General features: G+C 48.2%; 10 protein-coding genes across 10 annotated transcripts; 5 read left to right on the forward strand and 5 right to left on the reverse strand.

The window, feature by feature from the left end:
• Positions 1-193: 193 nt before the first annotated feature.
• Positions 194-592, reverse strand: FSUBG_12019 (methyltransferase domain protein; the record flags this gene model as incomplete). The annotated part of the gene is made up of 1 exon (XM_036676765.1): positions 194-592. The coding sequence occupies one exon, from the start codon at positions 590-592 to the stop codon at positions 194-196; it is 399 nt and encodes a 132-aa protein (XP_036532480.1).
• Positions 593-2,276: 1,684 nt separating this feature from the next.
• FSUBG_12020 (uncharacterized protein) lies at positions 2,277-3,005 on the forward strand (the record flags this gene model as incomplete). The annotated part of the gene is made up of 1 exon (XM_036676767.1): positions 2,277-3,005. One exon carries the CDS (start codon positions 2,277-2,279, stop codon positions 3,003-3,005), a length of 729 nt encoding a protein of 242 aa, XP_036532481.1.
• A 602-nt stretch (positions 3,006-3,607) lies between these two features.
• On the forward strand, positions 3,608-6,829 carry FSUBG_12021 (uncharacterized protein; the record flags this gene model as incomplete). The annotated part of the gene is made up of 3 exons (XM_036676768.1): positions 3,608-4,044; positions 4,092-6,766; positions 6,822-6,829. The coding sequence occupies 3 exons, from the start codon at positions 3,608-3,610 to the stop codon at positions 6,827-6,829; spliced, it is 3,120 nt and encodes a 1,039-aa protein (XP_036532482.1).
• A 3,008-nt stretch (positions 6,830-9,837) lies between these two features.
• Positions 9,838-10,384, reverse strand: FSUBG_12022 (uncharacterized protein; the record flags this gene model as incomplete). The annotated part of the gene is made up of 4 exons (XM_036676769.1): positions 9,838-9,900; positions 9,956-9,977; positions 10,046-10,138; positions 10,266-10,384. The coding sequence occupies 4 exons, from the start codon at positions 10,382-10,384 to the stop codon at positions 9,838-9,840; spliced, it is 297 nt and encodes a 98-aa protein (XP_036532483.1).
• A 528-nt stretch (positions 10,385-10,912) lies between these two features.
• FSUBG_12023 (glucose transporter) lies at positions 10,913-12,887 on the reverse strand (the record flags this gene model as incomplete). The annotated part of the gene is made up of 6 exons (XM_036676770.1): positions 10,913-11,573; positions 11,629-12,026; positions 12,073-12,434; positions 12,481-12,586; positions 12,644-12,710; positions 12,865-12,887. The coding sequence occupies 6 exons, from the start codon at positions 12,885-12,887 to the stop codon at positions 10,913-10,915; spliced, it is 1,617 nt and encodes a 538-aa protein (XP_036532484.1).
• Positions 12,888-13,333: 446 nt separating this feature from the next.
• On the forward strand, positions 13,334-17,052 carry FSUBG_12024 (beta-glucosidase; the record flags this gene model as incomplete). Its single annotated transcript, XM_036676771.1, has 9 exons — positions 13,334-13,406; positions 13,452-13,510; positions 13,559-15,919; positions 15,982-16,011; positions 16,134-16,240; positions 16,288-16,388; positions 16,629-16,651; positions 16,703-16,902; positions 16,953-17,052. 9 exons carry the CDS (start codon positions 13,334-13,336, stop codon positions 17,050-17,052), a joined length of 3,054 nt encoding a protein of 1,017 aa, XP_036532485.1.
• Positions 17,053-17,529: 477 nt separating this feature from the next.
• Positions 17,530-19,981, forward strand: FSUBG_12025 (C6 transcription factor; the record flags this gene model as incomplete). The annotated part of the gene is made up of 4 exons (XM_036676772.1): positions 17,530-17,659; positions 17,726-18,824; positions 18,874-19,266; positions 19,318-19,981. The coding sequence occupies 4 exons, from the start codon at positions 17,530-17,532 to the stop codon at positions 19,979-19,981; spliced, it is 2,286 nt and encodes a 761-aa protein (XP_036532486.1).
• A 59-nt stretch (positions 19,982-20,040) lies between these two features.
• Positions 20,041-21,023, reverse strand: FSUBG_12026 (5-carboxymethyl-2-hydroxymuconate isomerase; the record flags this gene model as incomplete). The annotated part of the gene is made up of 3 exons (XM_036676773.1): positions 20,041-20,517; positions 20,571-20,707; positions 20,759-21,023. The coding sequence occupies 3 exons, from the start codon at positions 21,021-21,023 to the stop codon at positions 20,041-20,043; spliced, it is 879 nt and encodes a 292-aa protein (XP_036532487.1).
• Positions 21,024-21,505: 482 nt separating this feature from the next.
• Positions 21,506-22,594, forward strand: FSUBG_12027 (gentisate 1 2-dioxygenase oxidoreductase; the record flags this gene model as incomplete). The annotated part of the gene is made up of 3 exons (XM_036676774.1): positions 21,506-21,773; positions 21,827-22,139; positions 22,192-22,594. The coding sequence occupies 3 exons, from the start codon at positions 21,506-21,508 to the stop codon at positions 22,592-22,594; spliced, it is 984 nt and encodes a 327-aa protein (XP_036532488.1).
• A 346-nt stretch (positions 22,595-22,940) lies between these two features.
• On the reverse strand, positions 22,941-23,708 carry FSUBG_12028 (uncharacterized protein; the record flags this gene model as incomplete). The annotated part of the gene is made up of 2 exons (XM_036676775.1): positions 22,941-23,553; positions 23,602-23,708. The coding sequence occupies 2 exons, from the start codon at positions 23,706-23,708 to the stop codon at positions 22,941-22,943; spliced, it is 720 nt and encodes a 239-aa protein (XP_036532489.1).
• Between the last annotated feature and the right edge of the window lie 888 nt (positions 23,709-24,596).

Here is a 24,596-nt window from a genome sequence, read left to right on the forward strand (position 1 = left end):
TATACCTTTAAGGCTAGCTAAAAAGTTATAATTTAGGTTTTTCTCTTTTTAGCCTTTAGCTATAGTATTTAGTTAGTTAATATAGTATAATATTTAAGTTATTAGCTAGATATGTTATTTATAGTTAAGGCTTATAGCTAAGAGCTTAAATTAGTAGATAGAACTTAGATTAAAGATTCTTCGCAACTGGTACCTAATCCCCGGCTTTTAGGGCGAGCATCAGAAGTCGAACGTGTACCAAGTCATATTCCCCCACGAGATTGTCAGGGATTGGCTCAAAGACATTCCCAAATGACAAGTTGACATTTGATGGAAGCTCACCGGGAGAGAAGAACTTCGAGTCATCTATGTCAAAACCATCAAAACGAGCATCTTGGTGAACTTCCGGTGCAAAGTCTCGTAACCAAACCCCAGTGCCGGTTCCGACATCGGCTACTGCGGGTGGACGGCCAAGAGAGGCGAGATATGACTTAATGTTATCGGGGATCAAGGTCTTCGTAAGATGCAACCAAGTGATGTGCTGATAGTCGAGGCGATGCTCCTCAACGCCCTTTTTGCCGCTGTTGAGGGTATAAATCTGGGGTCCAGTCATGTTGGTATATGTGCTTAAGCCACTTCCACTAATTCGAGGGTGGACTATAGAGCCCAAAGGTGAACGAGGACACCCGCTCTAACTTATAGTAATAGACATTAAAAGAGTTACGCATCAGCACTCCAAATTTGCGACTATACCTGTGAAGTGGTGCCGTTAGCCGATTGATGATGTTAGACGATCGATCTGATTGGTTCATCCGGTCTTCTAAGGATTCTGATGATAAACTAGACGTGATACCATGAACAAATCTTACTCAGCGCCACAATCAGACAGGTAAAGCGTCCATGATATAGCGTATTACTCTCATCCTAAGACAAAAGTGCTCGGAGAGGCCTTTTCGGGACTTATTATCCCGTTACAGTGGGTATTTTATCGACCTGATCGCCCAATTCTTGCCGGATTCGAGAGTCGGGGCTTTGAGCTAAACTCGGCTTACGTGCGGCGAGCTTCGGGGCTTCAGCCAAGACTGGCTCAGATGGAATTACTTTGCGCAAGTTCCGAGAGATATGAATTGATCACTTTAAATCTAACACTCCAAAAGAAATTCCGATGTATCTCGTGATATTGGTGTGAGGTAGGATGTCTTTGGTGCAGCTTAAGACTCGATAAATCGTCTCTACATGACTCGATAGCATCGTTTTATTATAGAAGCAGGGATACAGACTGATTATATGACGGATTATTTTATTCTTATCTAATATTCGGCGATTAAGGCTGAAATTATGCTTCATTCAGACGTTAGACGTCCGTACCTTGTGTTTACTGGTCTTCGTTAATAAGAGTGAGATTGCTAATTGCTGTAAAGCTTCACGTGTCTATCAGAAGACATTTATAATTTACACAACTAATTTTATGAGAGTTTTCATGTCTGCATTCAAGCCTGGTGATATGAGGGGTTGATCTTAGCAAAAATAATGGACTGGACAGAGCGAGCGCCATACTGTTAATCGGACATCAAAAATACCTATCGCATACAGTTACGGCCGCAGCATATATAAATGTTTCAAGAAGTACAGTGAAGCTTTTTGATGCTTTATAGCTACCACAGAACGTGAACTTTACCTCATGATTGTTCCGATTAAGGCTATGTCGTTGTTAAGGTGCCAGTGCGGGCTGGACATCATGACATTGGAGTCCTGAGGTTGGGTGTTGAGAAAAGACGACGATCTTGATGTTCTAGTCTTCTTACACCCCAAAAAGAATCGACATGGGCGAATCGCGCAGAATTTCCACGCCAGTACTGTGGTTGAGTTGTCAGCTAGCGCTGCTACTCATCCAGTTACGAACTGAGTGGAGGATGATAAGCTGCCCAGGCAAGAGGTTCGCGACTAAGCCGACGTCGCTGCAGCTCCAGACCCTGGTTGCTCTGAATGAAGAAATAATCGCATTCGAGACAGCTTCAGAGTCGTCGATGTGCTAGTGATGCGCCGCTGATGACCTGGTTGGCCAACACTTTGTCATTCTACCAAGCATGCGCTTCGTGATTCAGTTTAAAATAGCCCTTAGGTGAGAAGAAGACTTTCTATAAGACAAAGGTTATACACCCTCCAAGCAACAGTCCCGAAGCATCTTCACACCAATACACTCACAGTCAATACCTGAAAGCTCTACCGGCGCTCGCAACTCTTCACTCACCGACCCCCGCTTCGTCATCTTTGCCCTCCAAGCTCACACCGCAACAATGCCTTCCATTGCCAACATGGTCACAGCGTTGGTGTATCTCGCTTCTGCTGCGAGTACCCTTCCCGTGAATGTCGCTCGCCAACAGACCACTGAATGCGCGACAGGTACGTGGTACTACTCTTGTGACACCAACGACGGTTGTTTCGACCACGATCCTTGTACCAAATCCACTCCTGTTTCTGGCAGGACTCCCGAAAAGGCGAAGGACAAACCGCTCGCTACAGCATCATCACTTTCGGCCAAGACCATTGTCCCTGCTACGTTATACGACATTTACCCCGAGCATCCCGATGAATGTAGTGGTCCGGTCAACGGCGTTCATCTCGAGACTTGGAGTGACAAGTCTCAGGTCGAACAAGTCATCGTCTTCAAGGACATCCCAGCGGATGCAAATAACTGCGATCTCTCTTGGCGTCAGGGACCTCGCTACTCTCGAAGATTCCTCGACAAGAATAGTGATGCACAATCTGATGCACGACCTCTATCTGGTTTCCCCGAGAACAATGTAACATACAACTCCATCAAGCCCTTCGACAATCAGAAATCGATTGGCGGCCCCAACTTCTCTTTCTGGGACGACCGTAAGGAAGACGTCCACCTTGTCGGGGGTGTCGACTGCGCTGAGACTGTTTCCTTCATCGTCGGACTCCGAAATCCCAAGGGCGATTCACAGGTATACCTTGAGCAAGATGAACATGAAAACGGCTGGACTCTTACTTACCACTAACTAATCCAAGTGGCTCACGGGAAATTGAGGGTTCGATGGTTCATGGAGTACCCTTGTTATTCAGGTTCATTATCCTTTAGATAAATACTCTTAGAGCTGATTTGCTATCAAGTCTAGCGTACTACGATTAAAATCAAGAAACTTCTTGCATGCTTTGATCATTCTTTCCCTACAATTACCAACTAGCAACCATTATGTCATGCTTGTCATTAGGATTTCAATTGCTGAGCCAGCAAGCGGGGATGTTATCTTCATTTGCCGCGAAGTTTACTGAGCTCGTGTATGAATGCCGCGTGTCGCCGATCATGTTGTGCTCTTTCGTCTGCAGGCAACCACTTCTCGGGGCTATTCTCGCAAAGACCACAGCTCTATTCATGCTTGGAATCTCGCAAGGATGACCACAAATGGAAATCCTAGACTCTTAGATACCAGTGCAGGTATCAAATGGTTTTGAAAGGCCGCGCAGAACGCAGTCGACAAATGCCAGTCTCAACCTGCCTTTGCCAGCCTTTTTGTGCACTTTTCTCGTCACGCCCTTTTCCCCACTAACGATTATACCGTCATTGACTCACGCCGACGTCTTGTCACGAACATTTGCCACTATGGCTACAGGATTGGAGATCGTCGGCACATTTGCCGCCGTTTACCAGCTGATCAATGTATCAGCTGGGTTGATAACCGAGTGCATGGCTGTACACAATGGCGAGCGCACTGCTGAGAGCGACTTGAAGGAGCATGCCCAAAACTTGGAAGAAGCCTGTAAATTAACTCAGGCACGTTATCGGGATATGGGCTCCTCCGAAAAGCTTTCTGATACCGAAAGGCGTGTTCAAAAGACTGCAAGTAGATGTCACGCTTCTGCTCGAGCACTGCTTGGGGAGCTAGACTTTGTGAAAAAGGAGCAGGAAAATTACGACTGTATGGGAGCCGTCGCTTATGTGATCAAATCCAAGGTGCACCGCAAGAAGATCGAACGGATGGAGGCTAGGTTCAAAAACGACCAACAGGAGTTACAGATAATTCTCCAATCTGATATCCTGTAGGCGCAGTAGTCTTCAGGCGTTTCATCGCTGACGATAGGTCTAGTTCACAAAATAAGGCCATGCAGTATCTCCAGATGGAAAGTTTCGCGGATTTAGAGGAAGACATACAGATTTTGATCAACCAGGCATCCGAGGGCTTCTGCGGGCTAGAGAGATTCATCGAAGCTCAGCATAAGGCGACAAAAGACCTTATCGTTCAGGAAGTCTCGAAAGTACAGCGAGCGATCAAAGAAGACTTCACGACTAAAGAACAGCGCAAAGAATTTCTCCAAAGTTTCAGATATCCAGAGATAAATAAGCGGTATAACGACGTGCTGGATTCGAATGAAGCCAACTTTACTCGAGTCTTTGCATCTTACGAAAAGGTTACGAGGCACGACCAGAGATCTGTATTGTCAATAGGTGGCAACAGTCACTCCAGCTCTGAAGCTAGCAGATATGATGCAAGCCATAGCGACCCCGATATCGACAGTGACGAATTGAGAATTATTGAAGAATCATGGTCGAGCTTCATCAACTGGTTGAGGTCTAGCGACTCCTTATTCTGTATTCAAGGAAAGCCTGGGTCAGGCAAAAGTACTCTGATAAAGTTTGTGATCGATAACAAAAACACCCGACGACTTCTTGAATATCAAAGTCCTGAGATAGTCATCATGTCTCATTTCTTTTGGAAAATTGGAAGCAAAGAACAAAGCAGCATTAAAGGATTTTTATGTTCATTAATCCACCAGTTGTTAGCTCGCAGTGAGCATCTACAGGAGCTTGCAATGGGCCTGTATGATACGGGCTTCCACAAAAGCTATGATGACTGGTCTCCAAGAACTCTCAAAAGTCTTCTCCGCCAGATTTTGGAAGCTAAAAGCCATGCTATCTGTGTCTTCGTCGACGGTCTCGATGAAGTCGCGAATGATGATGGCCTTGGGAAGCTGACGCGGGAGATTGAAGAGGTTCTTCAGTTTTCAGGCATTAAGATTTGTGTTTCTAGCCGACCAGAAGCATCAGTGGTACAATGGCTTGAGAGATTGAATGCTCGGAGCATTTTACTTGAGGATCTTACCAGGCCTGAGATGAGCAACTACGTTCATAAGGGCCTGGATCCCTTGCTTTCTTCGAAGAGACTCTCGATCAAGACCCATCGATATCTATGTGATGAAATGGTTCGAAAATCGCAAGGAGTCTTCTTGTGGCTCTCCTTGGTCTTAAGAAGCCTCATAGACGGTATACAGAACGGAGACACAGAGCAGATACTCATGAAACGTCTTGCTGAGTTACCAAGCAAAATACATGATCTTTATGCTGACATTTGGTACCGTTTGAAAGAAAGGAGCCCAGTATACAGAAGAGATGCAGTTCGGTATGTTATGTATACTCTGATGAGCCACTGGCAGGCGATTTACTTCCGGCCTCAAGAACACATTTTCGATATTTGTGTCACACTACCTGCCTTGGGACAGATCGCATTTGCAGAGATGCCCGATAGACAGGAAACTCTCCTGGAATATGGAAAAAAGATAGAGTTCAAGGAAGTACTGGAGATCTGCAATATGGCAAGAAATCGGATCGAAATCAGTTGTGGTGGTTTGCTACAAATTGGAAGGCTAGAAAAGGGAAAGGGAATATCAACGTGTGATCCCAACGACCTCTTCATGCAGAAGGTGGCTTTCATTCACCGCACAGCTCATGACTTCTTCACCGAGACGGAAGTTGGAAGATCAATATTGCGGGAAGACTCTGTAAACCGCTTCGAGATAGCGACGTGTGCTGCCAAGGGTCTTTTATGTCTCCATCGCATCATGGCTCACCAGCATGGTGTGAGGGCCGAGATGCTTTATTTTCTCGACCAGATTGGGCGCCTGAGCGAGGAAAGCAATATTTCAGCTGTCGCGAAGATAGCTGAAATGCTTCCAGTCTTGCAATCGCTCTTCGCAGAGGATATAATTTCAGGCAGTGGTACCTGGCAACCCAAGTGCCACTTCCTGACCTACCTCGTTCCTTATACCTCTTTCCATAAATTCATCCTATACGAAATACAGAAGGCGTCATCAGAAGAGCTTGCGACCCAAGTTCTCCAAGAGCTATGCTGCGAGATGGGTATTTCCTCCTCTACCAAACGCCTAGTTTCATTTGGACTTATCGGACCCCTTATCTCAATGGGTGCTGATGCGCACACTTGTATAAGAGACCAAGGACTGGCGAAGAGCCGAGAGAGTCACCGCGAGCTGCTGGTCATTAGAGGCAGCTCATTCGCGAACTTTCTAAGATTATCAATCACAGCGTCCTTTTTTGACAGCTACAAGGACGGAGATCTCGCTACACTGGTATCGAAAGTGGTTACAACCATGGCAGTGACCTGCCCAGACCTGAATGACGCGACGTTGATTGTATTCAGAACGTGCAACACTGGCAGAGTCATGCTGGAAAAGGATTCGAACAGAGTCCACAACGAGAATAAATATGCCTCTATTGTTGTAGAAGCAAAGCTAAGCTTTCTTATCGCTTATTTGTTCTCCCAATTGAAGCCATTAACCGAAGAAAATGCCGTTCTCAAACGTTTCTCTGGCAAGCTTGAGCCCCCTAGACCAGACATACGGTTCATTTTCACTTTCGATGAAGACAATCTCATCTGCAACCGCATCTCATCTCAAGGGTCTTGCGAGAGGCTGATTGATTTTCTGTTTCCAAGGGAAGGTTCCCCGCCGCAAACTAGTGAACTAATCGGTAAGCATTCGTTTGAGACTCGGAAAAGGTTTGATCACATTGTTTCCTTAGTTAGGCATGTAGATGTTATTCCATGCGACTTTGAGTCTGAAATGCTGTCTATAGCCGCGGAGAGATTAGGGGTTTGCAACTTCCAGGAAGCAGGTATTATGCCCTCTTTTGACGGCTTAAAAGAATTAAAAGAAGCGAGAGATCATTCTGCTTCAAATATAGTACATGAGTTGGTCGCTTTGGCAACATGCGAAAAAGGTTGGTGAGGGAAATGGATTGGCAATGTATTTAGAGCTCTGTGCGCCAGACATGATCATATCTTGTTTAGTTGTATAGACAGCTGATATATTGCCTCAGCTGGCTTTACAAGACAGCTATTCTCAGTTAACAGATCTGACAGCTGATTCCTATACCTCTCGTCTTACTCGGGAAGGTGAAATTCTTTTGTTTTCATTTATTGCCAGAACGACTTTGTCGCTTATGTTAGGTTATCCATGCATGCACACTCTTGAAACCCTAATTCCTCGCATAATTTGTATTCGAGGCAAGAGACTGATGAAATAATCCCGACAGAGTCTTGTATAAATCTTCGTCATAAACGTATTATAATACTCAAGACACCACCCAGCCAAACCTCAACATCCATTCTCCCTGGAGTTACCTCTTCAGCGTAATCCAGCAGCGAAGAACCTATACCACGAGATTGATGAGTCCGTGTTTTCTTCTGGAAGTCTTCTTCTTGCTTCCTCGTAGGCGTCGTATTCCAAGGACCAACTACAAGCCTTGGGAAAGCTAACTGTATGAGTTCCACAGTGATATCCAAATCGGCTTGCCTCCAGGTCCTTACACCGATTATATCCAAATACGTGTGAGAAGAGCTTTATCAGCTTCAGCCATCTTTGGCTGGACCCAGTACCACAGTCTGGTTGATCACACCACAAAATGTGCTTCGTTCTGTCCGTGAAAACAGGATTCCCGGCATCCCCATATTCTATGCTCCGAAGCCATTCGAAACTTAATGGATCTAAGTATCTCCACCGGCGACTGATGTGTAACCGAAAGGAATTCTCATTCAATAAACCGCTCTTCTTGCAACACCTATTGGCCGTGCTGCGTGGGCGTTCCCAGACATATGTTATGTTGCACTCAAAGCATACGTAACAAAGACTGGCACAGCCATCATTTTTCACTGGAATCGACTTTGGAAAATAGTCGCAGCAGCAAAATGTGCACTCCAAGTTGTTCAGCAAGAGTTCCATCGCAGCTGAAGAATGTGGACAAAGGTGACCACAATCTCGGAGGACGCTTCTCATGATATCTCGAGTCGACGATTTCCTTTCGCTTGGTCCGCTGATTTCAAAGGTCAATGTCGCGGTCCTGGCGATGGTGCCCGGATAATAGCAGTTATCAACTTCGATAGTAGGGATGTATTGCTGTGAAACGAGGTCAGGATTCGCATCAGTCCTTTCGAAAGAAGCATGCGATTTGTCCATGCAGCGGTCGTAGGTGCGGTGTTGGGTCCAAGGTTTGGGGAGCTTCCATTGAAACTCGAGTCTCAGGTGAGAGCATACATCGAAATGACCGAGCAATCCAACGCATTTGTTTCTCTCCCTACCATTTGTTGGGAAGAATATTCCGGGATGGTCCTTCTTGCATCCGGTGCACCTCCTCGGCTCACAAAAGGATATCAGCCTTTCTCGTAGTTCCTCCGTGCTTATGGCCCGGCACCCATCGCATAGGGTTTGGCGGAGCAGAGAAGCATATATCTCGCGACTGTCTCGAACAGCGGCCTGCGCTGTGCTATGCCGACGGCTCAGGGTCTGAAACTTGCGAAAGACAGGATCGTGGTCTATATATTGGCGGAAACCTCGTGATGTTTGGCGGAGTATATACAGCGAGCTGTGAGGAAGGAGTCTGAGGATGGTGTCGAGTATTTCATTGGGTATGCGGGCTGTATTCATCCTTTTTGGTAGGATTAACATCTCCCGGGGTGTGTCCTCATTGTGTAATGCCGCATTCGACGAAGAGAGGGCAACAACACGACTCCTGGGTCCTGGACGGCCCTGTCTGCAGTAGCAAATATAGCGAGCAATAGTGTCAAACCCCTCTATGGCGCACCTGAACCATCTCATAATCCATTCAGAGCGACGCCCAGGTTTTCCGATGCGGGCATGGCACTCTAAAAGTCGTGCCATATCGTATAATCGCTAGCGTTGCAAATGGCAGGGAATGAAAGAAGGGAAGAAATACATTCAAACCAAAGCGAAAATACGATTTTTAAAGAGTCCAGCCTCCCTATAAAAGACAGGTGCGAGGATAAATTCAAGTCAAAAGTATTCCCCACTCATATTAAACTATAATAGACATCCTTTCTGCTAAATCACAGTATGCAAGCTTTGTGTCATGCAAGCCTTGTAAAGTTGAGGCTAATATGGCATAGCCTATCATATCTGTTCTCTCCTAACTCTAACACAAATATCGTTATGAACTGTGATAAGCTTCAAGGTTTGAAAGAGGCTTCAACCCCAATAGTATAACACTTGCACCGATCTATGTAAGGACCTACAGTGAGCCTTCATCTTCACCAAGGTCAAATTAAATCTTTGGCCTCAAAGTGGCCACGAGAATGGACGACACACGGGGACTAACTTCGAAATTCGATATGTGGGTGGAAACCTTATACCACCAAAGAGATCTTAGCTCCTTTCCGAACCTTGTTCACGGGCATGGTTATGGACGGTTTTGCTTGTAAAGTTATGTCACTGTATCGAAGGACCACATAACACACAGTCAGATAATCGAAGATGAAATTATCCGGATATTTCAGTAATTAAGCATATATATTTACATGTCACAAGAAGTTCTTGACGAGTAGACTGAGGCTATAGTATTGGCTGTGCTTGACCTAGATGTGATCTGTTGCGCGCGTAAGACATCCCAACATTTCTAAGAGTAGCGCTATAGCTCTCTGGTTTCATACTGTGTTTTACCAAGTGAATGACTGTTTCAAGTAATAATAAAAAAGACAAACTAAATGAGTGACGTGCGGGAAATTCTCATGGCCAGTATTCAGGCCTGCACTATTGGGTGGCAATGATACCCAAAGGCATTGCTTTGAGACCGCTCAGTGTAGCGTTTACGAACTGTGGCAACAAGTCCAGCAATCGCCCTAAGTTTCAAGGTCAGTTTTGAGCATACTTGGTCAATAAGGTGATCTGACCTGTTGAGAAGAGTACTTTCTCTGAATTAGCGCAAGCCAACAGTCAAAAGAAGCGCGGATCGACTTACCCACCCATCTGGGCATTGAATCTCTTCAGAAGCACATAAGAGCCAGCAGAGATCATCGTGTTTAGCGTGGGGCTTGTCTCTGTGCATAGGTACCTGCGAAAGCTTGATAGCAAGACTGTGACTCCATGTTAGTAAAGTAAGATTGCAATCTCATAGACCGCAATGAGCTAAGCATGAGAGTAGAAGACATAATGGGGTTGTTTGAGATGGAGAGACTGACGATATATCCTGATCAGGTACCAAAACCTTGGACTGGCTCTGCTTGATCTGCCCCAGCAGGGACGGGATAGCGACAATGCCTTGGGCAAGGGCGAGAAGAGCAATGGCCGAGTACTTCATGCTGAATCAATGCCTGATTATATTGTGGACTGGCTGTTCAACTTTGGTTGAGGATGTGTTTAGAATGAGCGCCAGGGATGCAGGGTCGGCTCCAGTATTTATAGATGATTGGACTCCTTCTTGCAAGATTACAACTTACATTTCATGAGAAGGTAGGAAATAAACATCCCTTTTCTGTACAGCTCCGAGAATAATAGCACACTGAAAACAATCGACCAGAAAACTCGCCTATCGTTGTTTGAAACATAGTACATCCATCGATCGTGCTCAATGACGTCCCCTATAGCGGTGGTGGTACCGTACGAGGGATACATGGCAATCACTCGTTCGATGGTACTTCCGGCATGTTACATGCGATGGCTTCTGACTCCTTCTTTGACTGCGCTCTGGTACACGTCGGCAAGTCGCCATCGGAACATCGCTCCTAGAGCTCTAATCAATGTTCTCGGATCGGGAAAGGAAGTAAATGTGAATAGTTGCCATCCGCTATTATTATTGTTACTAAATCTAGGCCTCATTTTGGCCCACCTAAGCAAGTTCAACTTGGTCAACCTTCTTATCCTTCTTGGCATCCTGATCCAATCTTCCATGCTCAATATCATCCAGCTTGCCAGCATGAAGAGCTCCATGAGAGGTTCCCTCAAAGATGGCTTGGATTTCCTCCAGAGTATGACCCTTTGTCTCGGGGAAAAGGAACCAGATAACGACGATGAGACAGGCGAGAATGCAGCAGAAGACAATGTAGTACTTCCAACCGATGTTCTTCATGGCGATTGGGTTGACCTGGTTTCCAACGACGAGACCGACGAATGTGCTGACGTACATGACGGAGACACCACGGCTGCGAAGGGTGTACGGGAAGATCTCAACAGTGTACGCTTGAAGAAGAGGGGCCCAAGCAATAGCGTAGAAGAAGAAGGTGATGAACACAAAGCCGACAATAGCCTTTCCGGTAGTTGGGCTTCGAGTGCTGTCGAACGAAGCACTAAGAGCGGTCCAGATAATGTACGACACGAACATTCCACAAGTTGAGAGAAGGAAGAGAGTGCGACGTCCGAGTCTGTCGACTAACATAGCACCAACAAAGATCGCGGCAAGCCAATTCGAGATCTGCAAGAGTCCGTTAATGAGAGTTTGTTCCTTGGCAGCTGTGATACCGATCGTGTTGAGGACAAGAACAAGGTAGTAGCTACAGGCGACGTCAGACAGTTACGTGAACGCGGGGTCAAGGTGAAACAACATACCTGACGAGGTTGATACCGTTCCACTGAGCGAACCATCCGACAACAACGGCAATGAGGGTTCTCTTTCTGTTCGCGGGAGTTCTAACGAGTTCGAGCCAAGAGTTTTGTGACATGGAATCGGCTTCGTGCGTCAGAGCACCCTCAATCTCCGCCATCACAAAGTTGACAAGTGGAGCGTTTGCGTCACCGCCGGCGTGATACGTGGCGAGGATCTTGCGGGCTTCTTCGCGTCGGCCGTGGGCGACGAGCCATCGGGGTGATTCGGGGAGGAAGTAAACGGCGAGGAGCTGGATGAAGGGGAGGGCTCCCTGTAGAAGAGAGGGGATTCTCCAACTCCATGTTGAGTCGATCTTGAAGGTTCCGTATGTGCACCAGGCGGCGATGATTCCTCCGAGGTACTGTCAAGTCAGTGGATGTCTTTGGGTATGAAGAGTGGGTACTTACGAAAGATGTGTTGTACAGAGCGGTAAGCTTGCCTCGATGTGTGGGATAGGCAAGCTCAGTGATGAGGATGGGGCTAGGCTGGGCCAAGAAACTGGTGAAGAAACCAAGGATAGCTCTCGCCGCAATGAAGGTCTCCAAGTTCTGTGAGACAGCTTGCATAATCGCGAAGGCAACACAGGTCAAAGCTCCGACCATCATGGCTGTCTTTCTACCGAATCGATCGCATACGTAGGTGACGAAGAATAGGGCGATGACCTTTCCAGCTGGGTATACGGAGTTGAGAGCACCGAGCATGGCGCCTTCGGGCTGTCCAAAGTAGCCTCTCCATTGAGGGAGGGTCTGAAGACCGTTCATCATCGATCCTGTGCATGTTAGTAAGGGGTTCAAGGTTTCGCGCGACGAACATACCATCATAACCAATTGCGCCTGATGACACGAGAGGAATAAGAAGGAGAAGGTTAAGCTTCAGGAGATGGGGTACGCGATACCAAGGTCGAGCATCATCGGGGAGTACCTGACGAGGATGTTAGCATTCAATGCCAATCATTCGCGTCTCAGGGAGTAAACTCACTGCTGCAAGGTCATTGCCGGCAGCCGCGGCAGCACCTTTCTTCTCTGTTGGTGAGGAGCCCACGACTCTTGAAGATGATCGATAGTCTTGTCAGATGTTCCAACGTCAATCAGCGGCTGATGATGAATGTCCAGAAACGCAAAACACCAGGGTTATTGAGGTTAATTATATCTGAACCAACGAAAACAGACAAAGATAATGCAGATCCAATGCTACCCCACGCGGTGGTAAACTGAGACCCCATGGGGAAACTTGGAGCGTTCATTGACGCTTGAAGAGATTGACAACTTGTTTGATGGGATCTTGGCTTGACGCGTTTGGGCTGGATCCGACGCTATTCCCAGTCGTTCCGAGACTTCGGACCAGGCTGTCATTGGTCTACGGTCATGTCTTCCGAAGCAGCGTTCAGCCGATTGGTCTCACTCTCGCTCATGACTCGAGCCTTGACCAATTGTCTAGTCTCCGTTGTCGCTTTACCGAAGCCCGTCAAAGTCTGGTGGATGCTTTACTACCAGTTGAACCAGTCCCAAGCTGGAGATATTCCCCCTACGAACCTCCACAAAATTAGCGATCCAGTTCCCCGACGTTGACCCGCACGCAAGTCAGAGAGAACAGATCCGGGCTTGCTTATTACTCGCAAGTATCATCATCCGTCCCTGCCCCAGTAGTTTCGAGGCATACAACGGCAAAATGGCAAACACGCATATTGATGCGATTATACAGTCACTGACGCTGGAGGAGAAGGTACGCTACACCATCAACAGTAAGAGCACGAATTAAGCTAATTCCTATCAAATTTCCCTCTTAGCTGGTCGGAACTTCTCAGAAACAGTTGGTTATCCAGAAAAGGGAATTCCTTCGATCAAGGTGAGTTCGATCTCTTGCCTTCTCGAACTATTTACTAATAGATTCAAGACCGCCGACGGACCAAATGGAATTCGCTCAGCAGCAACAGATCTCGACATCAAGTCGGCCTGTTTCTCAGCAGCATGCAATCTCGCAGCGACATTCGACCTAGACCTTGCCGAGAAATTTGGCAAGGCTCTAGGTGCTGAAGCGAGAGGGAAGCGAGTAAACTGCATGCTCGGTCCAACAGTCTGTATGCATCGCCATCCTCTCGGTGGTCGGAATTTTGAGAGCTACAGTGAAGACCCATTTCTCACCGGTAAAATGTCCTCAAAAGTCATACAAGGTCTTCAAAGTCTTGGTATATCAGCTACGATAAAACATTTCGTGGCCAATGAGCAAGAAACAGCCCGTACGACTGTTGATGAGACCATCGATGAACGTGCATTGCGCGAGATTTACCTCAGGCCGTTTGAGATTGCTGTGAAGGAAGCGAATCCTTGGGCGATCATGACAGCTTATAATCATGTCAATGGTGTTCATTGCGATGAGCACAAGTGGCTTCTGCAGGAGGTCTTGCGCGGTGAATGGGGCTGGAAAGGCCTTGTGATGAGCGATTGGGGCGGTACGAATTCCGTGGCTGCAGCGCTCAATGCTGGGTTGGACCTGGAGATGCCTGGTCCTCCTCGTCTAAGAAAGGAAGATGCTGTCAAGGAGGCACTTGAGCGAGGAGAGTTGACAGAAACCACCATCAACGAGCGCGCCAAATCTGTCGTTGAGTGGGCATTGAAGCTCAAGGCCCGCGAAGCAGAGTCACACTCTGTCGCTCTTGGTCAAGACACTAATACCCCCGAACTGCGAAGCATGATCCGCGAGGCCGGCGCACGGGGTATTGTCTTGCTGAAGAATGAGAGAGATCTCCTTCCGTTGACCAAAGAAAAGGTTCACAAGAAGAAGATTGCTCTTATCGGATTTGCTAAAGACGCTATGGCTCACGGAGGAGGTAGTGCCGCTGTCAATGCGTACCGCAAGATCACTCCCTGGCAGGGCTTGCACGAGGCCCTTGGCGATGACGTCGAGTTCACTTACGCTCGAGGCGCTCATCGCGAGCGTTTACTTCCTGCTATTCATCCTGATGGTCTCTGCGGTAAAGTCGTGGGTCTTGATGGGAAACCCGGCTTCAGCAGGCAACTGTTCAAGGAGGGTGAATCTGACCCCGTATCTACTATTGGACAGCCAACTTCTGCATACTCGCCTCTGGGATCACAAGAGTCACTCTGGAGGAGACTTGAGATTGTCGGTGACTTTACGCCGGCCGAGACAGGAGAGCACTACATCGCCTGCTCTGGATTGGGACCTACGAGAGTCTATGTTGATGGCGAGATCATCTATGAGCAGACTGCCAACTGCACTGACCCCATGGGCTCTCTGTTCCTCGCTGCTCCAGAGCCTGAGTTCCGCCACAAGTTCAAAGGAGGAAAGACCTATCGCCTTAAAATCTGCAGTGATCCGCCTACCAAGATCGGCCTGACCATTCTTGAAGGTCGCAGTGGTGTCCGTGTTGGCTTCTCACTTGAATCTGACCACGATGCAGATCTTGTCGGAGAAGCTGCTGAGGTGGCCAAGGCTGCTGATTACGCGATTGTGTTTACCGGGCATGATCCTCAATGGGAGACTGAAGGTCGGGATCAAGATGGCTTCAATCTCCCTCGGAAGGGCACACAAGACGCCCTTGTATCTACAGTGGCCTCAGTCAACCCTAACACTGTGGTTGTCAACTCTACTGGCGTTGCTATCGCTATGCCTTGGTTGGAGCAAGTCCCCGCTGTCGTGCAAGCTTGGTTCCCGGGCCAAGAATGCGGTTACTCTATCGCCGATGTCCTTACAGGAGCTGTCAATCCTGAGGGTCGACTGCCAGTGAGCTTCCCTAGGAGCATTGAGGACTGCCCTGCGCACGGAAATTTTCCTGGTGAATATGTGGATGGGCAGCTCAAGGTTACTTACGCCGAGGGTGTTTTCGTCGGATATCGTCACTTTGATCGACTTGCTCGGGAGAAGGTTAACTTCCCCTTCGGCCACGGCCTGTCTTACACGACTTTTACATATGATCTGGAGAATGTTTCTCGCGAGGGTGACGATTGGTATGCCTTTGCTACTGTATCTAACACTGGAAAGCAAGCTGGCGGCACATTGGTGCAGGTTTATGCTGGTCCAGCTCAACAGTCTCCTGATCATCCGATCAAGGCTCTCGTGGGTTTCCAGAAGGTTCAATTGGAGCCCGGTGAGGCGAAGTTGGTTAAACTTCTGGTGAAACAGAGAGACTTGGCACATTTCGATACCGGGCTGAAGAAGTTGGTGATTGATGAGGGCGAATATCGCTTCTCATTGGGAGTCTCTTCAGCCGATATTGTCGGAGACATCGTGGTGAAGGTGCAAAAGGCTGTTATCGATCCCTAGATTTAGAGAGGTTAATTCTACTATAATCACGATAGTCACTTCCTTGTCCTAACACATTCCATGAGGTGAGAGCCGAAATTCGCTGCGCGTCTTGGCTAGAGTTCACGGAATGATGCAAGTATCGATCATCAATAGGTTCACTCCCCGTAAGTACCAATAGGCCCATCCATTGCTATTCTATTCTCAGCTCCGCCTGCATTCGTTACTTCCAGAGCTCTCCTCTGCTAACTCGGAGGCGCTACTTCGGGTCTTGGTCTGGGCCTTGGCTCGGGACCCAACGTTACCAATGCGCCGGTACACTAAAGACCCGGAACCTAGAGTGCACTTAATTTAGGCAATAGTCAGCTGTTCCTCGGATTGGGTCCGAGACTTGAATCAAAAACCGTCATACCCGGAGGGAATCCGGAAGGAGTCGCGAAACTACCGCTTCCGGGGCTCCGGTGTAAGTGAGTCTGGCAACACCACTTTCAGATACTGGATGGTATAATACAGTTGAAGTGATGGAAGGTCATGCCTGAGACAGATGAGGTGTTCTTTATACAGCCTATTTACCGAGCAAAACGTCATCCGAAAAACATGCAAGCACCTTATTCAGGGCAGTGTCTCTGTGGGGACGTGAAGTTCGCTATTTCATCGGAACCAGTCACAGTACTGTCATGCTTCTGTGAGCATTGCTGTATAGGGTCTGGTGGCACCCATCAACTGGTAAAGACTCTTGAGTAACAGATTATTGACGAGCTAACCTATACCTGACAGATTGGAAAATTCATGGCCCGGGATGTCAAAGTCTCCACTTCTACTGATGATGCCATTACGAAGTACACACTCTCCGATACATCGAGCGGAAGTTCTAAAGAGAAAGAATTTTGCCGTACATGTGGATGCACACTCTGGACTATTCCAGCAGCCGCAAAGGGTAAATTCTACATGATCCGACTCCCATTGCTGGATGGAGGGTAAGTAAACTACCCTATGCTGAGTGCACTCATGCTAAAATGTGGTTTAGGCCCAACTTCCAACCAGTGAATGAGATTTTTGTTAGGAATCGGCCAACTTGGGTGGAGCCAGTCAAAAACGCGATTCAATGGGACGAGATGCGAAAGTGACGCGTAGAAGAGACTGAGAATGCGGAGAAAGAGGGGAACCTAGCCTGTTGATGGGTTAGAGCAAGGGTCACCGATTGGCCTGAGGAGGTCGAGCTCCATCATCAACACACACCTCGGCTGGAGTTATTGCGCCAAAAGGAGGTACGAGCAATGTTGTAATTCAGTCACGAGAGCAGTAAAACACTTCTAGCGGTTAATTGCCATGTCAACGATACCACTTCAGCTCAGTCAGGAAGCTCAGTATATCCGGTATACCACCACTTGCCGACGAGCTCCGAATGAGCTAATGCAGAGATTCTTGCCAATGCTCCCCGGATTTTAGCCGTAGTCTATGTGATCCCAGCCTCCAGCTTCATATCTTATCTCTTAATTCTGGGGACCCCCCCGTTCCGAACCAATTCATGTCCATTCCGAAAATCCATCCTCACCCGACCCAACAACCAGCGACATTCCCTTCGGGTACGGAACTAACTACACATGGAGCCTCCACGACGAACAGATGACGCTGCCTCTGCTAATCGCCAGAGTGGGGCCAAACGCCTCAAGATTGATGTCGCTTGCGATAACTGCAGAGCCAAGAAGGTCAAGTGTGACGGTGTACGACCAGGTGAGACAGACACTCACTCATCACTCAGCCCCAGGAGCGGAGGGGACAAAGGCTAAGACGCTGCAGTCTGTGGCTCCTGTAGCAGGAAATTGGCCCTGAGGGACAAGTGCAACTTTAGCGCTAATTCGACTGCCTTCATACATCATCGCCCGCCAATAACAGCGCCTTTCACTGCAGCCCAGAATGGACGTCCTGTTGCTCCTCCAGCACAAGCATTGCCAGTGCAAAGACAGGGTAGTTCTCCCTCTATGGCAAGCCCACCTGTTCCCATTCTGCCAGCGGTGAATACATACGAGCCTCAGCCGCGACGGTCTATGCCTCTATCGCTGCCGCCACCACCACCGCCACATCATCACTCTCCAGTGACATCTACCCCCGGCAGCGGCACCAGGCCAGACTCACATGGTGGCCAACTCAATGTCGGAGCTTCAGTTTGTTCAAACAGTCCTTCTGCTGTTGACTCCATGACAGCGGTCATCGATGAGGGGACGAGTACTGAAGAGTTCTTTGGGAAGAGCAGTGCGGGCTCTTTCACTGCCCAGATCAAGAAGGCCATTGATGTGAGGCTGGGGAAACCTTCAAACTCAAGTGACAATGTGTCAAATACATCTCGTTCAGCTGGGGTTATGGGTACTGCTTCAGTAACATCGCCAGACTTCTCATACGTTCTACCTCCACGGAGGCAGGCCGATCATCTGATAGAGCTGTACTGGTTCTACGTTGATCCGTTGTATCCGTTCCTAGATAGGCACCGCTGGACTCGTGCTTATAATGCTATATTCTCCGGGACGACCATGGACTTGAATGAGCGAGTCTTTGTCGCTACACTGAATGTCATCCTAGCCCTATCAACCCAACTCGTCGAATCGCATTCGTTAGAACAGCGAGAACAGTCGAGTGAGACATACTTCCAGAGGGCCCAGGAGCTATTACCGATGAGCCCCTGGGAACCCGGATCAGTCGAGTTGGTGCAGTGTCTACTGGTAACGAGCCAGTATCTTCAGAGTACATATAATCCGCATCAGACATGGATGGTTATTGGCTCTGCCATTAGGATGGCCCAGGGATTGGGACTTCACTTGCCTCAGACCTCAGCGAATCGTCCGGACCCTGGCGAGCGAGAATTGTTGCGCAGGATATGGTATGGATGTGTTCTGATGGATCGGTGAGTGAACCTGATTGTACCTTGGCTCCTACTCCGCTAACCTAGCCAGCATGGTATCTGTGACTCATGGTCGCCCTGCCATGATCTCCCAGCATCCCGCAAAGAACGTGCCACATCCAGCGGAAACTTCGAACGCCCAGAATGGAATGCAAGGTCTGGAATATTACAGCTTCTTTGTGAGGTCAGTGCGACTGTACGAGATCATTCACAAGACCATGATCGCGTTCTATGACGGCTCACAGGGCAATCGGCCGAAAGACAAGGAGTCGCGTTTTGACCTTGGAGGTTTAGAAGGCGAGGACGAAGACCTTGATAGAGTGGTTCAACTGGATCGCTGTATCAGCAGATGGCAGTTAAAGCTACCAGATCATCTCTGCTGGGAGTTGTTGGAGTCAAATAAGGATGAAATAGCACGGCGACAAGCCGTGATACTTCGCATGAGGTATACGCCTCCTACTCTCACAGCTGTCTATGGCTGCTAACTCACGGACAGATTCCTCCATGCACGGATCCTGCTACTACGGCCTGTCCTTTCCAGATTTTGTCTCACACAATCTCCCCAGGACAAAAAGCCCATGGACGATAATCTTCAAGCTCGTGTCGTTCAACAAGGCGCAATGTTCTGCGTCACGACGGCTCAGAATATGATCAACACTCTGGTGAAGCACCAGACACTAGATGGCACCGTTGGTCTGCTCCCGGCCTGGTGGTATCGAGTGTACTACATCTACTCTGCTGCTACAGTACTGATCGCCGCCAAACTTCGACCAGATGTCTTTTCGGCCGTGGAAATCGGCAGATCTTGGGGCCAAGCTATTTCAGTACTCAAGGCTCACGAGCAGTTCGGCCAGTCTCCTCGCCGGTGCGTTGCAGCGCTGCATATTCTTTCTTCAAAGATCTTGCAAGCAACGCCTCGTGGTTCGCCGGGACGTGAAACGGCGAACGCCAACAGACCCAGTGAAGGTAATGACCCAGGCCTCCCCCAACAACCGATGCCGAACATGGAGGTTCCTGATCTTGTTCAGCAACTCGCGGAAGAGTTTCAAACCCCAATACCGGACTTTAATCCTCAAGAGCTTGCGGCTTTCAACTTGGATGTGAACGATATGTCATGGCTGAACGATGTTCAAGGAGTTTGGGAGCTTTTGAACGAATAACACAACGGAAAAATTGCTTCTATGTCTATTTACCCAAATACCATGTTTTAATCTGCCCATTACTCAAAGACCATCTTATTCTTGACACTTCCCAACTCGGTGATGCTAACCTCCACAACATCGCCGTCATTAAGATACTTAGACTCCTTCATTCCCATGGCGACGCCACACGGTGTTCCTGTGAGAACAACGGTTCCAGCCTCAAGCGTTGTTCCCTGGCTGATGAAGCTGACAATTTCCTCAACACCGAAAAGAAGATCATTCGTACCCTCGCTTTGTCTCTCCTCGCCGTTGACAGTTGTTGTCAAGTGCAATTTGGAAGCGTTACCAACGATAGCAGGAGAGACGAGAAGAGGTCCAATGGGCGCGAACTTGTCGAAACCCTTGCTGAAGCACCATTGGGGAACACCGCCTGCCTTCTTGGGGTCTCGTTGCCATGCTCGCGCGGAGACGTCGTTGGAGACTACGTAGCCTGCCACGTAAGAGAGAGCATCTTCCTTGGTGATGTTCTTGCCAGACTTGCCAATCACGATACCCTGCATTTTGATGTTAGGCAGTTTTCCGGCAACAAGATAGATGGAATACTTACCAGCTCTCCCTCGTAGTCTATTGTGCCATCTTGGGCGATCTTAGGAATGGGGACATCCTCATTGAAGCCAGCAATGGAGGTAGAGGGCTTGATGAACAATGAGGGATAAGGCGGCGGTGTTCGGCCACCTTCCTTGACTAATCGGTCAATTCAGTATAGTTTCAGTCAGTGTGTGCTTCGTCACTTACTGTGCTTGATGTAGTTAAGGCCAATGCATCGGACGATAGGCACATCAGCCGGTCGCAGCAGCTCCTTTACAGCCTTGACATGTACCTTGTCACCCTTGGTGAGTTGCGCCACAGGACTCTGACCCTTGTACTCAATAGCCCACAGGTCATTCTTGGCTAACTTCTCAGAAAAGTCCTTGTCATTCTCAATGAGAGGGTCTCCAAAGGTCTCATTTCCGTTGTCATCGACAAAGCGGATGAGGCGGTTCCAAGCTGTTGAGGACATTTTGCGGGTGAATGTAGACGTGAAATTTCTGCGATACAAAGGTGCTGCGATACTGGCTATTCTCATCGTTGCATTATCTTCAAGGTTGTATACTACCTGTTATAGTTGTTTCTGAAAGGCGTGATGATTGTCGGAGAGTGTTGGTGGTGAGATCCACTATTGTGACCACTCATAGCGCGGTCCGGCCGGAAGATCAGAGCCCGGATCCCACCGGAGTGAACCCGGAAGACGGATATTGACTTCGGCTGTTGTGGATGATTGATTAAACGCGGTTCAATGTGACCGTTGTAGCAATTCTGTTGCCTATCGGTACTACTTCCCCAGCTTTCTCTTGTCTGGGGATCTTACGATCGTTGTCCACTCCGAGACCATTCATCAATCCGTTATTTATTTGCAGAACACTCCAACGACACTTGCGAATCACTAAACAAAGCAAAAATAATATCATAATCATCTTGGCTCTTGGAGAGACCACAGAAATAATGGGGAATTATACTAGCACAGTGGCTTCGGGCGCCTCGGACGGCGACTCGCCAGAGATGAAGCAGTATATCAGCGAACTACCATCCAAGAACTTGGGGCCTCTTTGGTCACAGATGAACATGATGGTGCCACCGACACCAAACCCCACAGCGAAACCTCACATGTGGACATACAGTGAGGCCTTGCCTCATTTGGAGACAGCCGCTAAGTTGGTGCCAGAAGAGAAAGCAGAGCGGCGAGTCTTGATGCTTGTGAACCCTAGCATGCGTGAGTATATCATATCAGCCATGTTACTGAACTCATTTGACTGACTTTTCTAGAATCACCATACACAACAGATACTATTTATGGAGGTCTTCAAATCGTCAATCCTGGCGAAACAGCGCCAGCACACAGACATCTTGCCTTCGCAGCTCGCTTCATCATCGATGGTGAAGGTTTCACAGCGGTTGAGGGCAAGAAGATGCCCCTCGTCAGAGGCGATGTTGTCATCACGCCGATTTGGCACTGGCATGACCATGGCAACGAGAGTGATAGGCCAGTCGTCTGGTTAGATATGCTGAACCTACCTCTATTCCGCTTTGCTCCAGTTCACTTTGCCGAGGGCTACTCTGACCCTCGCTATCCCAGCGAGTGAGTATCTTTCCACCATGCACAACTAAGATGCCCTTGCTAACGCTGTCAGACATTGCGACCCTTGCGAGTTCCGTTTCCCATGGGCTCCCGTTGAGAAGGAACTCAATGTTGACAAGAGCGAATACTCCATCTATCACTATAAGCTCTCAAATGGGAAGCCTTTATCAACATTCCTCGGCGTTCAGGCCGAGAGACTGAGCCCTGGTGCCACGGTAGAGTCACAAGAGAGCCAGTCCTATCTTTATCACTGCTATGAAGGAAAGGGTCGCACTGAGCTTGTGACGCCGGCGGGGGAGACGATGACGTTCACATGGGAGGCACGCGATACCTTTGCTGTGCCCTCTTGGTGCAAGGTTAAGCATATCAATGAGTCTAAAACGGAGCAAGCATACCTGGTGGCTTGTCATGATGGTCCTTTCCTTGAATGTTTGGGTATTCAACGACGAAAGTAGTAGTCTCAAATGGCCGACATGTCTCATAATGGTATATTCTTTTGGCACATTCATCATCGGCTAGCTTAAGTTTATTTCATCCTTTATCTTTCTAGGGTCTACTTTGGTCCGAGTTCTGTCCAGATCTATCTAAATCACGGCATGAGATTGCTGCACGATAAACAAGACTTTAGATGGTAAGCAATGAGGTCACAATGATATGAGACATGTGTATATAGAATGGTAGATTGATTGAGGTGAAGTTGCCACAGAATCTATTTGACATGCTAGACAGGTGCAAGAATGAAGGTCCATATCATAAGCGCCCGGAATCTGAGACCCAGGTGACCACTAAACGTGGCTGCCATCACTTTCCAGGCCCCTGGGCACTGACACGCTGTTTCTCAATGGTGATGAAGAAGATAGTGGTGTCAGCCTCGCCGCCACCAGAGTTCTCTACAACGAAACCACCGCTCACTGCTTCCGGATCCCAGTTGTCCGCGTCAAGATCGGCCTCGGAAACAGTCTCAAGAGCCTCAGTGTAGTGATGATCCTGGGGCGGCTTTCCAACAAGATCCGTGAGAAACTTCTTGTACTCGTTGTACAGATTTTCTTCAACCAGCGCCCCAGTCTCATAGGTTATGGCAGAGTAGAGATGGGCATCAGCACCTCCAACCTTGTCGTTGTGCTCGCTGTAGAAATTTGTGATCTTCTCCTTGGCTGTGTCCAAGCCATTCTGGTCAAGATTGTAATGGGCGACAATGGCACCTTGCTTGGTCGCAAGGATGACACCGAAGCAGCCAGCGAAGGATGAGCTTCCAACAACGTGATTGCCAGCAGCAGTGAAGTCTACAAACTGGGTATCATCTTGGTTCACGTATGTTCCAGCTTTCTTGCTGTCGTCGAGCTTGCTCTCGTAGGCTTCTAGCTCAGGGGTTTTGACTCTGGCGTAGATCTGGTGATCATCGCGAACAGCAAGCCTTGGGGCATTAGCTTTATTGAAAGGTGTCTGTAGGTAAAGGACTCACTGGTTGGTGTAAGGTGCAGCGATGCAGAGCTGAGAAGCAGCAAGAAGAAAGAACAGTGAGGCCAACAGCTTGGCCCAACCGCTCTGGAAACTCTTGGAGCCCAACATGGTGATGAGCAGGATAGGATAGTTCTAAAAGAGTGACGGTTTAAACGAGTGTATAAAACGAGAGGGTTGAAGAAAGACTGTATTGTTTGATGCAATGAGATGACCAACTTCAGAGTCTTTGTCCTACATATATGCTGAATAGAGAAGGGATATCAGTGTAAGATAACCAGAGTAATGCAACACGGGAATCTCCGAGCATCAGCCATCAAGGCTTGAATCAGGACGAAATTACAGTACACGAGCTCCATAGAAAGGATCGTGGAAAAGCGGGTTCGTTGTTCATTCTTGGCATGATCTGCCTGTGCGCGATGGGACTTGGGGGCGGGATAAAGTTGAGATCGTCAGCCAAGACATGAAAACTCCGAAGAACTTGGCCTTTCCGTCTTACCCGTTAGACATTAGCAGCTTGTCGTCGGATCAAAATAGACGGGGAGTTCCGAAAGGCGATGCAGAGTGATTGACGAGGATCCTATGCACGTTCCTAAAACTGGATCAATGTTGCATTTGCTTATTGTATATTATGGATATCTGTTGGGGAAACGATCTTTTGTTGGCTCAAGGTAGCACTCGGCGCTTATAGATGTTCATCCTAATCTCGTGTCCTTACATATCCTCGAATATTCACGATGCCAGAAGCTTTGCCATGAAAGGGATGGTTAGATTGCGATCCATAGATAAGCGTGAAGGATTCGTTTGATGTGACAGTCAGCCACCATTGCAAGGCTGAGAATGTCACGGCCCCCGAAGGATCGAGCGTTGTAACATGTTTGGCCCAGTAGGGCGCTCAGCTATGGAGATCTTTCACGAATGGAGCATATGTTGGTTCAAGGGTCCTACTTTCAATGTGTCACTGCCCACTTGCTCGGTTCGACTGTTATTTTATAGGCC

Source organism: Fusarium subglutinans (genome assembly GCF_013396075.1).
Source record: "Fusarium subglutinans strain NRRL 66333 chromosome Unknown NRRL66333_c0000245, whole genome shotgun sequence".
NCBI classification, from domain to species: domain Eukaryota; kingdom Fungi; phylum Ascomycota; class Sordariomycetes; order Hypocreales; family Nectriaceae; genus Fusarium; species Fusarium subglutinans.